The following is a 15173-nucleotide window of genomic DNA, read 5'->3' as shown; positions in this document are numbered from 1 at the left end:
CATCTCCAAGTCCCTGCACCCCTTCCAAAAATCATGATTTTGCAGATACAATTTTTAGATCACATCTTCCTGTCTTGCCAGGAATTCTTCAGCCTTGTGAAGGCCGCCAATCTGTTAATCCAGCTACTTATTTTTTCCTTGTGTTCATCTGTCCTCTCTTAACATCACTTAAATCTTCATGACTTACAATCCATGACTTCTCAATATCATCATTCCCCTGCCACTGTCTTTACCTGTTTTACCCTTCTCTCCTCTCATCACACACACCTCAAAAACTGAACAGTTTGTATACCAACCTCTCCAGGAATGGCTGCAGAACACCACAAAATGGAGCAAATTACTGTCAGTTTAAATGAATAACTCACTTCCGATGGGTACTTTGTGACGCCTGGGGCTCCTACTCTCTCTGGTCAGCTTGATTCACTCCTTCTGCTCACTTGTCAAATTTCCCAGTCTTATCTCTGGTGATATAGATGAAACGGATAATTTCCTGGGAAAACAGGTCAATTTGCAAATGTGACCCCTGAAAAGAAACTTTAAAGAGATTATCATAGAAAAATAGAGAAAAACATGAGTGCATATGGAGTGGTCTAATGAAATATCTAGGAATAAATTCAGCAACAACCTCCAAGATAAACTGAAAAAAATCAATGTGGAAACAGGCTGCATATTTGTGGGTGTACATGGATGTGCACTTACATGCTTGGATATCCTTGCAGTATCGCTGGACGGGGGCATGAGAAACAAGTAACAGTGGTTGCTTCTGCTGAAGGGAACTGGATCTGTGGGGCACAAAGAGGAGAGAAATTCTTTTACTGTAGATTTCTATTTTGTGCACTTTCATATTTGTTACCTTTTAAATTGATTACATGTGCAAATATTACCTACTCAAGAATTCCTTTTTGGAAAAACAGAAGCAAGGTAAAGGAAATAGATGCTTTTAAAGGATGTTTTCAAATAGAACATTACTTAATTTTTCCTAAAGGTAACTCTGGTAAAAGAGAAGGATTCTCTTGGTTGAACAGTAGACGCCAGACTCTAGAATGGTCTTGGCCAGCCCTCCATGTCTCCCTCAGGTGCTCCCCTGGGAGCACTCAGACCCCAGTCCTCACACACCAAGGAAGACTACATTTCTCAGCAGCAGCTCTGAGTTAAGAAAAGGATGATACCCTCTTTTCACCCAAAGACATGAGGTTCATGTTTCTTCTCAGTATTCAGGAACTCACAGAAGCAGAACCAAATGCTTTAAATGACTAAAAGTCAGTTCTCCTTTTACTCATTTAATTCTTTAAAAGGTAAGGTACAAGTTCCTGATTTTCCTTAGCCTCCGAAGAGTCCAGCCCCACTTTGCATGCTATATCTCTCCTCTAAAAATAGCGAAAACCAAGTTCCTAAAACATCTCCATCTGACCACATGAAAGGGAAAATAACTCACCCTAAAAAAGTATGTTAAATACCTAATGTTTGTACTTACCTTTAAAATATATGATACAGTTCTGGGACAATACAAAAGCTCTTAAAGGGACTAAACTGTATCATTGTGTAAGGCTCTGAAACAGAGTCCCTTTCTTCTTTCCCCCTTGAAAAAGATTGGCCAGATTGCTTTGCCTGCTGCAGAGGAGCCTGGGATTCTTCGTATCTGGGGCAAGATCCAAGGACCAGGGGCTTCTCACTCCTAAGCGGGTCATACTTTTAGAGGGTTGGGTGGTGTGCGCCTCTGCTGTCATTTGTTCCCAGGGTTTGCCAGCTCTGCTGCTCAGAGCCTGTACTGGCTTCACTCTGGCTTTTATATTTATGTATTTTATATTGTATACAGTTGACCCTTGAACAAGGGACACCGAACCTCCATGCAGTTGAAAATCTATATATAGTCAGCCCTTCAAATCTGCGGATTCAACCAATCAAGGACAGTGCATTACTGTAGCTAAGTATTATTGAAAAAAATCCGTGTATAGGTGGACCCATGTATTTCAGACCCACATTGTTCAAGGGTCAACTGTATATGTATATTTATTTTATGTGTGTATTGAGCTTCCCTCTGACATAATTAATTTGGCAGCAGTGAGGTGGAGGCTGAAAGTCAGTGATAAATTAGCTTATTTGTCATACTGATGAAAAACCCTAGGCTCAAAGACATGACTCCATCTAACTTAATCTCTTTCCTCATCTGAGGCATTTGACACCACCACTACACACACACACACACACACACACCCCTTGTACTCAAGCTGTTTCCTCCACATCGAATATTATTCAACCTTCTTCGCCCATTCAACCTAATATGATCTCACCTCAGGTCTCAGCTTGACCACTTTTACTTTCATCCGTGACATCTCCCTAGTCTGCCACATCTAAGCCAGCCCAGTCCCACTGTCTGCCTTCTTTCTTACAGCTGTGCTTCTACTAGAGCACTCCTCACACTCTTAGGATCATGAGCTGCTTTTATGTCCATTCCCTCCTCCAGACAAGTGGCTTAAGAAGGCAGGTTCCCTGTCTCATTTACCTATGTAGTGTCCCTGCCCATCAGAGTGCCTGGCATACAGTAGGTATTTATTAAGTGTTGATCAACCAAAAGAGTGACTTGGTGAATGGCTCCTAGTCCACTGCTCTAGCTCTGATACATTCCAAGAATATTCCGACCAGGAGGAAGCTTCCTCACTTTTCCTAGGCTTTCTTAACTAAGTTCAAAATACCAGCATACCCTGTTTGAGATGGTTCGGCCTAGCATCTAGCGAAGAACAGACCCGAAAGTTAGGAGGAGAAGGAAAGCTGGTAAAGCCAAATGGCACAATATTCAGAAGAATGTAAAGCCCCTATTGTAGCCTTTCGGCAAATGTGTCTAGACGACTGTCTGTTGAGAAATTCTCTCTCTCCTTTGGATCTCCAGTGAAATTACAAGATAATCCCGATTCCTCTTTTTCACACTCAAGGCCCTGATTTCAGTGGTTTTAGTAGAGCAGAAGACGTGCTAAACTGTTTTCACGTATTTTATCAACTCTAAGATGCCATCAATTGTAAAGTTCACCCTTATTTTACATACCATGAAGGAAAAAAAAACACCTCTGCCAGTTAAACTATGACATGATTTCAGAAATTTTAAAATATGAAAATGAGTGTCTTAAGTTGATGACATACAGGTGGGAGGGTATAGCTCAAGTGGTAGAGTGCATGCTTAGCATCCAGTCCTAGGTTCAGTCTTCAATACCTCCATCAAAAAAACATACATAAAACCCAATTGCCTCCCCCTCTCCACACACACAAAAAGTTGATGACATACAGTATATCAACATCACAGGTTGTTGTTTGATGTATCAAGTATGTGGGTCTGTTTCCTCATCTGTTACACGAGTGGTTTGGACCAGGTGAGCTCTGAGAACTCTTCTGGTCCCAACACCCTTGAGTTCTGTAATACCACAAAGGGATGTTCTTGATTGGGCATCGTTGGTTATATAATAACCACCAGGGTGGGGCTCCTATCCAGGTTCCTTCTATGCTTTGCCCTTTAAGAATTGAGGGTCCTCACACAGCAGTGTCCTCCCTCAGGACTGGCCACCCACCCATATCATTGTGAAGAGGCTTCAGAATGTCCCACCTTGATAAGGACAAATACACTGCCCTTACAGGTTGAAGAATCTGGCTTACAAACAGGATGGGGGCAGTGCTTGTCAACTCTAACTCTTCCAAGGAATCACTCCTAGAGACAAAGCTTTCATTCAAAGGATTGAATCTAAAATTGGCTAATAGAAGAGTGGCCATATATCTTAGTTTGCCCCAAACTGTCCCTGTTAACTCATTTGTCCCAGTGTTATTATTAACAGCCCCCTCCTAGGCTTAGCATTTACAGACTGATCAGGGAAGTGATTAGGGGAGAGTGGTTATCAGTGTCCCTTTGGCTACTGATGGCGCCAAATGGTTTGAGAACCACTAATCTCAGGGGCATTTTAAGCATCTGGTTAGCCAGTGCCAGGTGCTCAAGCTTGGTTATGAGCCCTGAGATATTTCAGCATTAAAGCAAGAAATGTCTTCAGGGTGATTGACTCAACGGTTAGGACAACCCTTTATCCAGCTCATTCCTTAATGAAAATTATGCGTTTCCTTGATTTTTGTACTGTTTTCACACTTGAATGATTATGAATGTTATAGCTACTGCATCTTGCAATCAATAGCATCTTACAATTAAGGAAACCCAATAATTTATTCTCCTTAGAATCTGGGTTCCTATCACCTTTACAAATTGAACTGAAGGCTGAGAGGGTAGAACTAGTGGGTCTTTAACATATAAAGATTTTATTTAGGCATTTATCACTCTTTTTTTCTGCCTCTTTCCACCAGGAGAAGTTGCTCCAGTGCAAGGAACTGCATTTGACCTGAGGAAGCCAGTGGAGCTTGGAAAACATCTGCAGGAGTTCCACATCAATGGCTTTGACCACAATTTCTGTCTAAAGGGATCTAAAGAAAAGCATTTTTGTGCACGGTAGGTACTTTTCACTTGCTGCCTCTTTTAGGAAGGAGAGATACCAACTTCTGTTTGGGGAGCTTTTCCTCTGGCTATGTCCATGCCATTTACGTTACTACAGGGGACCAAGTACCACATCCCATGTCTTTTCAAAGCTTCTATTCCTCAGATGAATGTATCCCCCCCTTCCCCCACCTTGTCCCTGCTCTGTGACTGGGTCTGATTCCTGTCTCAAAGCTGCCTCCCAACTTCTGTGTCCTTGCCTGCTTTTCCACCCTGAACCTGTACATATACATGTGCTCTGGCTTTATCTCCAGGGTCCATCATGCTGGAAGTGGGCGGGTACTGGAAGTGTACACCACCCAGCCTGGGGTGCAGTTTTACACGGGCAACTTCCTGGACGGCACGCTGAAGGGCAAGAGTGGAGCGGTCTATCCCAAGCACTCCGGTTTCTGCCTCGAGACTCAGAACTGGCCTGATGCAGTCAATCAGGTAAATCCACAGGCCAATTTGTCAAAATGGTATTGTAGCCAAGGTCACACCACATGACAGAGGTCACGACACAAGTCAGGTCTGTGTGATTCAGAAGTCTGTGTGTATTCTTTTCTCTAAGTCATGATAAGCACAGGAAACAGTCAAGTTACTAACATGGCAGTCACGTTTTTTAAAAAATTTCGTATTTAAAAAAAATTTTTAATTTTTTCTTGGAGGGGGTAGGTAATTAGGTTTATTTATTTATGCTTAGAGGAGATACTGGGATTGAACCAAGGACCTCAGGCATGCTAAGCGTGCACTCCCACTTGAGATATACCCTCCCCGCTAAAAATCTTGTAGTTTATACCTTCAAAGTCTTTCTGCAATTTAATGTTTCTCCTTGTCAATACCTACTAATTTTATGCAGCCACATGATTAAGATGATCCTCCATATTTTCTTATTTGCTTCTTCTGAACTTTCTTTTCTAGTTATTGCTAGAGTAATGCTTCTCAAAGCTCCAGCCCATAAGACACTTGCAGTTTACACCAGAATGTAAATCAACACTGCTTCTTTCATTAAGAAAGTCTTCGCTGTGACAAAGCATACTTAGTGATGTGGATGGTTTTTATTCTGGCTCAAGTTCCTTATCTCATTGCAAACCAGTAATAAATAGCTCTTACACTGGCAACTGGTTCTCAGAGCTGGTCTAGAGACCAGTTCAGAAGCCATCCTAAATGGTTAAGGGTACAACCCAACCCAAGTTGGCAAGGTGTATCCTGTATTGTTTTCCCCTTCACAGCCCCACTTCCCTCCTGTGCTGCTGAAGCCTGGCGAGGACTATGACCACACCACTTGGTTCAAGTTTTCTGTGGCTTAAGGAAGTGTGAAGACCTGCTCCAGGGCCAGGCTGGGACCCCCTCCAGCAGCCTGTCTCCTATGCAGAGATGAGATGAAGATTTAGAGGCGCTAAATGTGATCTGGTGAATTAAAATCATACAAATGGTAGCTGTCATGATCATCAGTCTGAATATCGATTTTCTTTTCCAATGACTGGCTCTAAGCCAGGTCTAATGACCAGTTTTGTTCTGTGTAGTGAAGAGGTCCCAACCACCAATGTCATCATCTAAGCACTGACCCTAGCCTAGAAGTGGTACCCAGGCTCCTTGTGCTCTGTTAGCTCCATCTCTCTACCCTTCCTGTTTCTTTCTACTTCTCACCCTTCCTTTGATCCTACTCTCATTCCTTTTCTTTCCCTCCTTCCCTACCTCAAACCACTTTGCCCTGTGCAGCACTTAGGTTTCAGAGTTCACTGAGCTCATGCAACATGCTGGCAGAGGGATATCTCTGCCTTATTAAGGCAGTAGACTGAGAAGTGAGCCAGCTGGGACTTAGAGAGGGTTAAATGACCCACCTATAAAGGCACCCAGCTAGGAAAAATTTTAGCCAGGACTTGAGGTCAGGTCATGTGAATTCAAGTCCCCTTCTCTGCCTCCACTTTAGTCTTCCAGAGCATTTCTTGGGTCCCTGATGGACAAAGAGGGGTCTGACCCTTACTCTGTTAGAGCCAGCCTTTCCTCCAAGATTCACTTTTATAAGAAGCATTAGTCTGAGTTTAACTGTCTGTGTGCCTTACTCATGGTAGGACTTAAAAGTGCAGGATCAAAATATCCAGGAAGAATCTGTAATTTTGAGTCTCTGTCTTTGGGGTTAACTGAGAAAGCCTAGCCCAGCCAAGGCATGGGAAGGAAGCTGTTGGAGACATTAGCTGTGTTACTGTGAAGAAAGGACCTTAGTTGAGGACTGCACATTGCACCTGAAGCAGACGTTGTATTATGTAACTGAGACAGGGGGGCTCCTTCCTTTCCTGAACAACTGCATCAACAGTGATGGGTTTGGGTTGGTGGCTTTTAAAGAAATGTGTCTTACACTATTATACACTAACAATCAGTTGAAATAAAACCAAAATCTGCACCTTCAGAAGATTCCCAGTTTCTTTACTCGTCTTTAGATCTGTCAGTCATGGACCTTTGAGAAATGGACCAAGTATATATGGTGTGTTCTAGACTGTACTATGTATTCCAATATAAGCCCCATCAAATTGCTAGAAAACTACCTAAAAAGTGTACTTCTCCTCTCTTAGCAACAGTAAACCAAAGATAGTGTTTATTTTTTAATTCATTCCAGCATGTTTTTTCTCATTACCTATTGTGTACACAGTTCTCTGCTAGGTCTTTTAAGGGATTCAAGAGGTAATGTCCAAGATGCAGTACGTTCCTTAGGGATATCAGTCTCTCTGGGGAAGACAGGAGTAGCAGTTAAAACTAGATGATGAAGAACTGCACCATGACAGAGTTGGGAGCCCTGAGCACTAACTTTGCTCCTGGCCTTTTCTATATGGGCAAACAATCCGATTTCTCTTGGCCTCAGTTTTCTCACCTGTGAGGCAAAGGGATTAGACTTTAATTATCTGGGAAGTGAGTATACGGCTGCAGGTTGGAACTAAACCTAAACCTGGCCACTGATACAATTCATGTGAGGTGGTGGGAAAAAAACATGGTATTCAATATGAAAAACACCATATATAATTACAGAATTATTTAAGCCTTGTTTGAAAATGCAAATACCCACTCTAATGCAACCCCTCCCTGAAAGAATAAGCCTCCAGCCCCCACTGAGTCCATGCCTTCTTCAGCACACACCCCCACCCACGACCAGACTAGTGCTGTAGTGCTGAGTTCTGACCTTTCCCAGGTGAGCATATCACTGACTTCAGTTCAATGATTTATGGATTCCTGTTTGTTTCAAATTCATATGGCTTAACGTCTTATCATTAGCTATCAGATTTTCATTTTTCCAGTTCCCAATCATTTTGTCTAACAAGGTGAGATGTAATAACTGCACAAATATTGCTGTAAAGTCTAACTAAGATGGCATGCTGTGGAGGCTGAAGTGTTGTGACCGTTAGGTGACCACTGATAATCCAATCTCAGAAGAATAAAGAATGTCAGTGTCAATGAATAAGTGGATAGTTTGTGAAAAGTAGAACATGAGAAATTCTAGTACTATGAGCAGAAGACAGGAGGGAAATACAGCATATATATACCCTGTTCCCTAGCCAGTTCCCATGATTGGTTGTAACTATTTTAAACAACTGGATCTTAAGTTTGCAGTGGGCTATATGGGTAGTTTTGACCTGAGCGCAGTCCTTTTCCAATTGAGGCATTTATCTTCTCCCTTTAAGTTCCAACTCTCCTCCAATTAAATTACTCAAATGATAATAAACATCTCAGATGCTCTGGGTAGCACTACCAGCTATTCCCAAGTAAGGTCAGCCAATCTCCTCAAAAAAGCAACTATAATGCTGAAAAAAATTGACAAAACAGTTTTGGTGCTCTGGAAGTTGACCCAAAACATATAACAATCCAAGACATGTTTATGTTTGGAAAACCGAACTTTGGGTAGAACAGCAGAAAACTGTGGCGTTCTTGCCTGGGGTTGCTTCCCTTCCCTTTATTCCCTCAGCCTAGTCACTGGAGCTTCTGCCAAGCCGCAGCAGAATTATGACGACCAGCAGATGGCTATGGTTGAAGGGGGTTCCCAGTATGGAGTGGTAGGTGATACCCATACCCGACTGCTTTGTCAACAGAAATGATGACCTTGGTGCTACTGTGAGCAGGGAGGGCTGATGGCTGTATTAGCCTGAGGCTGCAGTTGTGATTGGAGCAAGCAGATTTCTGGGTGATCAGAGGCTAAACACATGCACGTGCAGAGGAAATTAAAGGGAACTTAGCAGAGAGTAAAAGCTAGAGCAGACTTGTAAACAGCCTAAGGACTGAATCCACTCCCTGTGTACACACAGCCCCATCAGCAGAGGGCAGAAATCTGACTGGCTGAGGTGTTGGAGCACAATTTCTGTGCAGTTATGCTGACCACCAAACAAGCTCTGCTCACGGCAACCCCTCAACAGCAGAGCTTAAAATAAACACACAGATTAAAAAAAAATACCAAAGAGATTATAAAAGAGAACCAAGTGAAACTTCTGAGGTTGAAATGTACAGTAACAAGTGACAGTTCACTTGAAACTCAGGAGCAGATTCGAGATGGCAGAAAAAAGAATACATGAACTTGAAGGTACATCAGTAGAAATTATTCAATCTGAAAAACAGAGGAAAAAAAACAGAACAAATTGGGAAAGAACCTCAGAGACCTGTGGGACAGCAAGCACATCAACATGCGTGTAATGAGGGTCCCAAAAGGAGAGTAAAAGGACAGAAAATATTTCAAGAAATAATGGCAAAAAACTCTCCAAATTTGACAAAAACCACTATTCTGTACACCTAAGAAGCTGAACAAAGTCCAAGAAGGATGAATACAAAGAGATTCCCAATTGACACATCATATTTAAACTGTTAAATGCCAAAAAAGCAAAAAGAAAATTTGAAAGCAAAAGGAAATGGCTTATCACTATAGAAGATCACCAATACAGTTAACATCTGACTTCTCATCTCAGACAGTGGAGTCCTGGGGGCAGCAGAATGACATAATCAATGTGCTTAAAAACCGAGGATTCTGTATTGCCCAAAACTACCCTTCAAATGCAAAAGTGAAACAAAAACGTTCCCAGATAAACAAACGAGAGAATTCCTTGCTAGCAGATCTGTCTTACAAGAAATACCAGAGGAAGTCTTTCATGCTGAAAGGAAATGAAGACAGTAACTTGTATCCATGGTAATGAGTTATTATCAAAAGTGGTAAATGTCTATTTTCTCGAGTTTATAATACATATACATAGCACAAGGGAGGGAAGTTCAGGAAAGGAAAATATATGGGAGCAAAATTTCTATATTTTACCAGAATATTAACCCGAAATAGACTGTGATATATTAAGGTACAGCCACAAAGGAAATAACTCAAAAATAAAGTTAAAAATCAAGAGGAATTTAAATGGTACACTAAAAAAAAAATGTTTAATGTAAAATAAAGTAGTAAAAAGAAGAGAAACAGGAGACATATAGAAAACAACAAAATGGCAACTGTAAATCCAAAACATTCCAACAGTTGTTATATGTAGATGGTTTAAACAACCCAAAAGACAGTTTGTCAGACTGAACTAAAAAAGCAAGATCTAGCAACTACAGCTGACCCCTGAACAACTCCCCAACATCCCCTGCCCAAATCAAAAACCCATATATAACTCTACAGTCAGCCACCTGCATCCACAGTTCTGCATCCAGGGATCATGCAGTACCGTAGTACGTATGCAGTGTCTACTGAAGAAAACATCTGCGTGTAAGTGGGCCATGCAGGTCAAAGCCACACTGTTCAAGGGTCGGCTGTGTATGCGTCGATAAGCTGAAAGTAAATGGATGGGAAAGATATACCATACAAACAGTAATCATAAAATTAGTGGAGTGGCTATGCTAAATACCAGAAAAAAGACTTTAAAGAAACAGTACTAGAGAGCGATTTTATAATGATAAAAGCATCAACACATCAGGAAGATATAATAATCATAAATGCATTCATGCATGTTAACAGAGCCTTAGATGCTTTGAAGCAATTGTGACCAGAGGCCATGTCTGGAGTTGCCTTATTGTTGGGTCTGGTAAATACTCCTTCAAATTTCTTGAACAGAGTATTAACTTTCTTAAAAAGTATTTCTCTGAGCACAGTGACCTCTACTGGTACTAATATAAACTCCTTTTGCATAGAAAGGTTACACTCCAGGATTATTTGGTTAGAGAAAGTATCAGAGAATCTTAGAGGATATATCGTAGAATCTTCCTTTGAATCCCATGTGAGTGCTGCTAATTTTCTTATAATAGCAGTAAGCCAGGTCAGTCTGTCTAATAACTAGGGAACTAGGAGCACGCTAACACTAACCCCCTCAGCAGCAGTTTCTCATTCTGGTTGTGTATTAGCACTACCAAGGGAGACATTTAGAATATTAATGCCCAGCTTCACCCTCAGCAATTCTGACTTCATTAGAAGGTTTTAAAGCTCCTGGGGTGACCCTAATACGCGGCTGGGGATGAGAACCACTGCCCTAGTAACATTCACCAATATCTTAAGTGCATTAATGTGTTTAGCTAGAATTTGCTCTCTAGCTTCAGGAAGCACTTCCTCCAGAATGAGTCACACACACACAAAAAAATCTTCCTAGACCAAAAGTATGCCTTGGTAAGGCCCTGGCAACCCTACTGATAATCCTGGGACCCAAGATCTTCAGAGATAATTATTTTGAAGATTGTAAACAGTTAAAGAGAAATGTCTAAACCAGGGGTGGGCAAACATTTTCTGTAAAGGGCCAGAGAGTTAAGTATTTTAAGCTTTCTGGGACTTAGTCTGAAGCAGTTACTCAGCTCTGCCCCTGTAACAGTGTACCCATCCTTAGGCAAAGGAGGGAGGTACACTCTTGCTACAGGGGCCCAGAAACCGTGGTGATGGTCCTCTAAGACAATGACCAAGATAAACCCATCCATCTACCTTTATCTCTGTCACGTATGTTATTTCTTTACAGCCAGATTTTTTTATCCTTGGCAGTGAAAGGATCCATTTTCTAGAATCCAGATTTCTTGGAGATATAAACCAAAATAAAAACAGGGTCTTTGTATAGGATCACACCTAGCCACCTTCAAGCTTTAGTCATTAAGAACCCAGAGAAGTCTCAGAGGTAGATAGGACATAACTTTAGGCAAAGAAATGGAAGACTCACCTGGGCTCACCAATTCTTGGGGTGGTAAGTAAGTTTGCACCCTTTCTGCACAGAAATTTTCCACACCCTTTCTAAGTAGAAGTCTGAGAGTTAACCCGGATGAAGGGATAAAAACCTTGCACTAGAGTTGCAGAATAGAGCTGGGCATTATAAACAGCAGCCTAAGGATCTAAATACTCTGCAGGCAAATTCACATAGGAGTCAGTCTTACAGGCAGTTAAAATGAAAATGTGGGCTTTTAACTGAAATGGTGATTAATAATAAAAGTCTCAAATAAGAGAGGCGGTTTTTCTAATTTTCTGTTTGGCTTAAAAGAATTCATTCATTCATCCATGAATTCACTTTTCATTCATCAAATATTTAAGTGTTAATAAGCACTAGGCAATGAAAAAAAAAAAGCACAAGGCCTGGTACCTGCTGTCACAATTTGTGTTGTGGTAGCATATCTGCACGTAAGTAAACAGGTGATTACAGTGTAAACAGGAGTCCTACTAGAGAAGGTCAGTGTGTTAAGAGCAAGGGAACCTAAAACAGACTTTTGAATATATGGCAATTTTCCAGAGTGAGGGGAAAACATGTATTTTACCACAATTAAAACAAACTGCTGAGATACGATTTTTCAACACAAGATTGGTAAAAATCAACAAGGTTGATAGCCCACCATGTAGCTACACCATGTGTACCAAATGGGCAATGGTACAGAGAAACAGGCCCTCTTACACATTTCCACCAGGGCGAGTAATAAGTACCTAATAAAAATACAAATGCATGGAACTTTTGACCCAGCAATTCAACTTCTAGGGATTATCCTAGATACACAGGGTCACATTTGTAATGTACTGTACAAGGTTATTCACTGCAGAATTGTAATAGTAATTAGAAACAACCCTCATATCCATCAATAGGGAACTGACTGAATTCCTGTTACTCTGCTCAAAAACTCTCCAAGATAGTCCCTTCCAAGGCATACAAAGTCCTCCATGATCTACATCCCCCTCCTTTCCTATGCCATCTCTTCCCACACTCTCCTGTCCACTTCCTGCTGGCCTCCTTACCCTCCAACAGCTCAAACTACTCTAGGCCTTTGTTCGTACCATGCCCTCAGAAGTTGGTGTGCCTTACTCCCTCACCTGCTCATTGCTGTCACTATCAGAGGCTTCCTCAGGCCACCCTTAACACAACAGCAACCAACTCCCTAGCCTTCTTTCTGCTTCATTACTCTCCGTATCAGTTATTACCCACCTGGTATTCGTTCATTTGTCTCTCCAGAAGTTAAGATCCATGAAGGTAAAGACTCTTCATTTCTGCATTCCAAGGCTAGCAGTACCTGGCATACTGAAGGGGCACAAAAGTTTACTGCATAAATTATACAACATCCAGGCAACTAAATAGTATGCAACAAAGGAAAAACCACTACTTTGAGAAGTGGCCTTGAGAGCTTAACAATTAATTGACTACTGCATTCCATGTGCTCCAGAGTCATCCAGCAAATTTTCCCCATTAAGTCTAAGAAGAAATTAGCCAAGTTATTAACTATGGTATACAATAGGTAAGACACCAAGGGTTATTTTGTTCTTTGACTTTTTCATGTGGTTTTGTTTTAAAGGAGCAGTTAGGTGCTTCATTGATTAAAAAAGCAAAAGAGCTGAAACCACAGGTATGATTCAAACTTCTACCTCCTAGCAGATTAATAGTATAGTATTAAGTTACCAATCTCTCTGAGCTCATTTCCTCTTCTGTGAGATGAGGTTTAACAGTACTAATTCGTTGTGAGGTGAGGATTAAGTGACGTCCTTCGACATTTTTACTAGAATGGTTAACTGTAAACCTGTAGGGTGTCAAAAAGATTTATCAGACGTCGAAACTGGCTACTGGTGCTCTCCCCTGCCCCCTCACTGGCCTTAGTATAGTTCTGGATGTAACAGCTTTAATTCTACCGTATCATAAACCTAGGGATCTTTGCCTTATTTATTTGGTTTGTCACCAGTTCCACCACCCTCCAAACACTCCAAGACCAGCCAGGCCCTTAGTATTTTTTGCTACTTTGACCTTCTTTGCTTCACCCTGTCTTTACAGCTATGTGTACATCCTCCACGTTACACAGCCCTCCCCTACAAAGGTCTCCAAGAAACAGCTGCTCAGAGCCAGCTCTAATTAGTTCTTTGCTACTATCTTTCACTAATAACTCCTGGCCACCCTGCCAGTTTGGGGGCTTCCAACTCCTATCAGCTTAGTACATCTTAGAAATCAGGGTTCCTTTAGACTTCAAGATAGGCTACATAAAGACAAAAATCACAATCCCACACTACCAGTTCATTTAACCCAGAATCTCAAACTGATAGTATTTCAAGACCCCCTCAGATTTTCTTTGTCCTCAGGAAAGGAAACATGGAAAGATGATAGGACCACACCTCAGCTTAATACTTAGCCTAGTTTTAAAGTCCAAGGGAGAACTATCAAAGTGAAGGTTATGTACTTACCTCTTCAATGCCTAGGAGAGAACTAAGGCCATACACCCAAAACAGCATCTGATGTGTTCAATTAGCTACCCATTAGTGCCATGTTTAAAATTTAAAATGAGTCTGGACCAGCACTTTTCAAGTCAATCACAATCAATGTAAGCAGTCTCAACTTCTAAAAATAAGAAAAAAGATGCACTGCACCAGTGTTATCATCTAAAGATGTATACTAAACACAGGAGGACTTACTGATTTGCAATCAACGGTACAAAAGGTATTGGCCTATATACCCAGTATTCCCTTTCCCCATTAAGAAAAAGAACTTTTTTATCTAAAAGCCATTTTTGCCCCTACCTCTCCTCCATATCCTTTCATATTAATCTCTAGGATGCTGCTAGTAATCCATCCCAAAGCCACAGGATTAATGGATTTCTCCTCTTGGCTCAAATCTCCCACTTGGAAAAATTGAGTATCAGGACTGTTTATTCTCTGCAGATTTATTGTTGAGTAAACTTATCTTTATATATACAGAACAATTAAAGCTGACCAAGTGCAACAAATAAGCCTGCTGATTACACACATAGCTTTATACCAACCATATAAAGCAGCCAATTGTCAAAATTCCAAAAACAAAGCATCCAAACTTCCAACATACTAGTGATCATTTAGACCACTAAATAAATGAGGCAGATCAGTATTTTCAAATTGCAATGCCACCCAATAACTTTGTTTAAAAGCACAAGAAACAAGGGCAGATAGCTGTGCCACCAGCTTTTTTTTCTTTTTGCACCAAGGCTAGAGAATACTTGGTAAAAGCTTGACCAGAAAACTCAAACTATTACTGCCTTACTATATGTAAGATATTTAAAGTCAGAATAAAGAATCGACTGGCTGTTAACATTCTAAGGTCTACCAGGTGCTACCAGAAAATAACTACATGAAGTGTTGCTAAATATAGGTGGGATTTACAAAACTGCTTTTGTCTCATTAACATTTCTGATTGACATCTTTGATTACTTTGCACCAGCCTGGCAAAATGAGATCAAGTATGGTGGTGTTCGGGAACTG

The 15173-nt window shown here is 41.1% G+C and overlaps 1 protein-coding gene across 5 annotated transcripts in view; it reads left to right on the top strand.

The window, feature by feature from the left end:
- GALM (galactose mutarotase) overlaps positions 1 to 5947 on the top strand; it is a 96373-nt gene extending 90426 nt beyond the window's left edge. For all 5 annotated transcript variants that reach the window (XM_072937891.1, XM_031684990.2, XM_072937892.1 and 2 more), the window contains 3 exons: positions 4333 to 4474; positions 4774 to 4948; positions 5731 to 5947. In XM_072937891.1, the coding sequence (XP_072793992.1) occupies positions 4333 to 4474; positions 4774 to 4948; positions 5731 to 5808 (395 nt within the window). In that variant the 3' untranslated portion in view covers positions 5809 to 5947. The remainder of the gene's footprint in view (positions 1 to 4332; positions 4475 to 4773; positions 4949 to 5730) is intronic.
- Positions 5948 to 15173: the final 9226 nt, after the last annotated feature.

This window comes from Vicugna pacos, chromosome 15 (assembly GCF_048564905.1).
Source record: "Vicugna pacos chromosome 15, VicPac4, whole genome shotgun sequence".
Taxonomy (NCBI): Eukaryota; Metazoa; Chordata; class Mammalia; order Artiodactyla; family Camelidae; genus Vicugna; species Vicugna pacos.
This window is presented reverse-complemented; position numbering and strand designations above follow the sequence as displayed.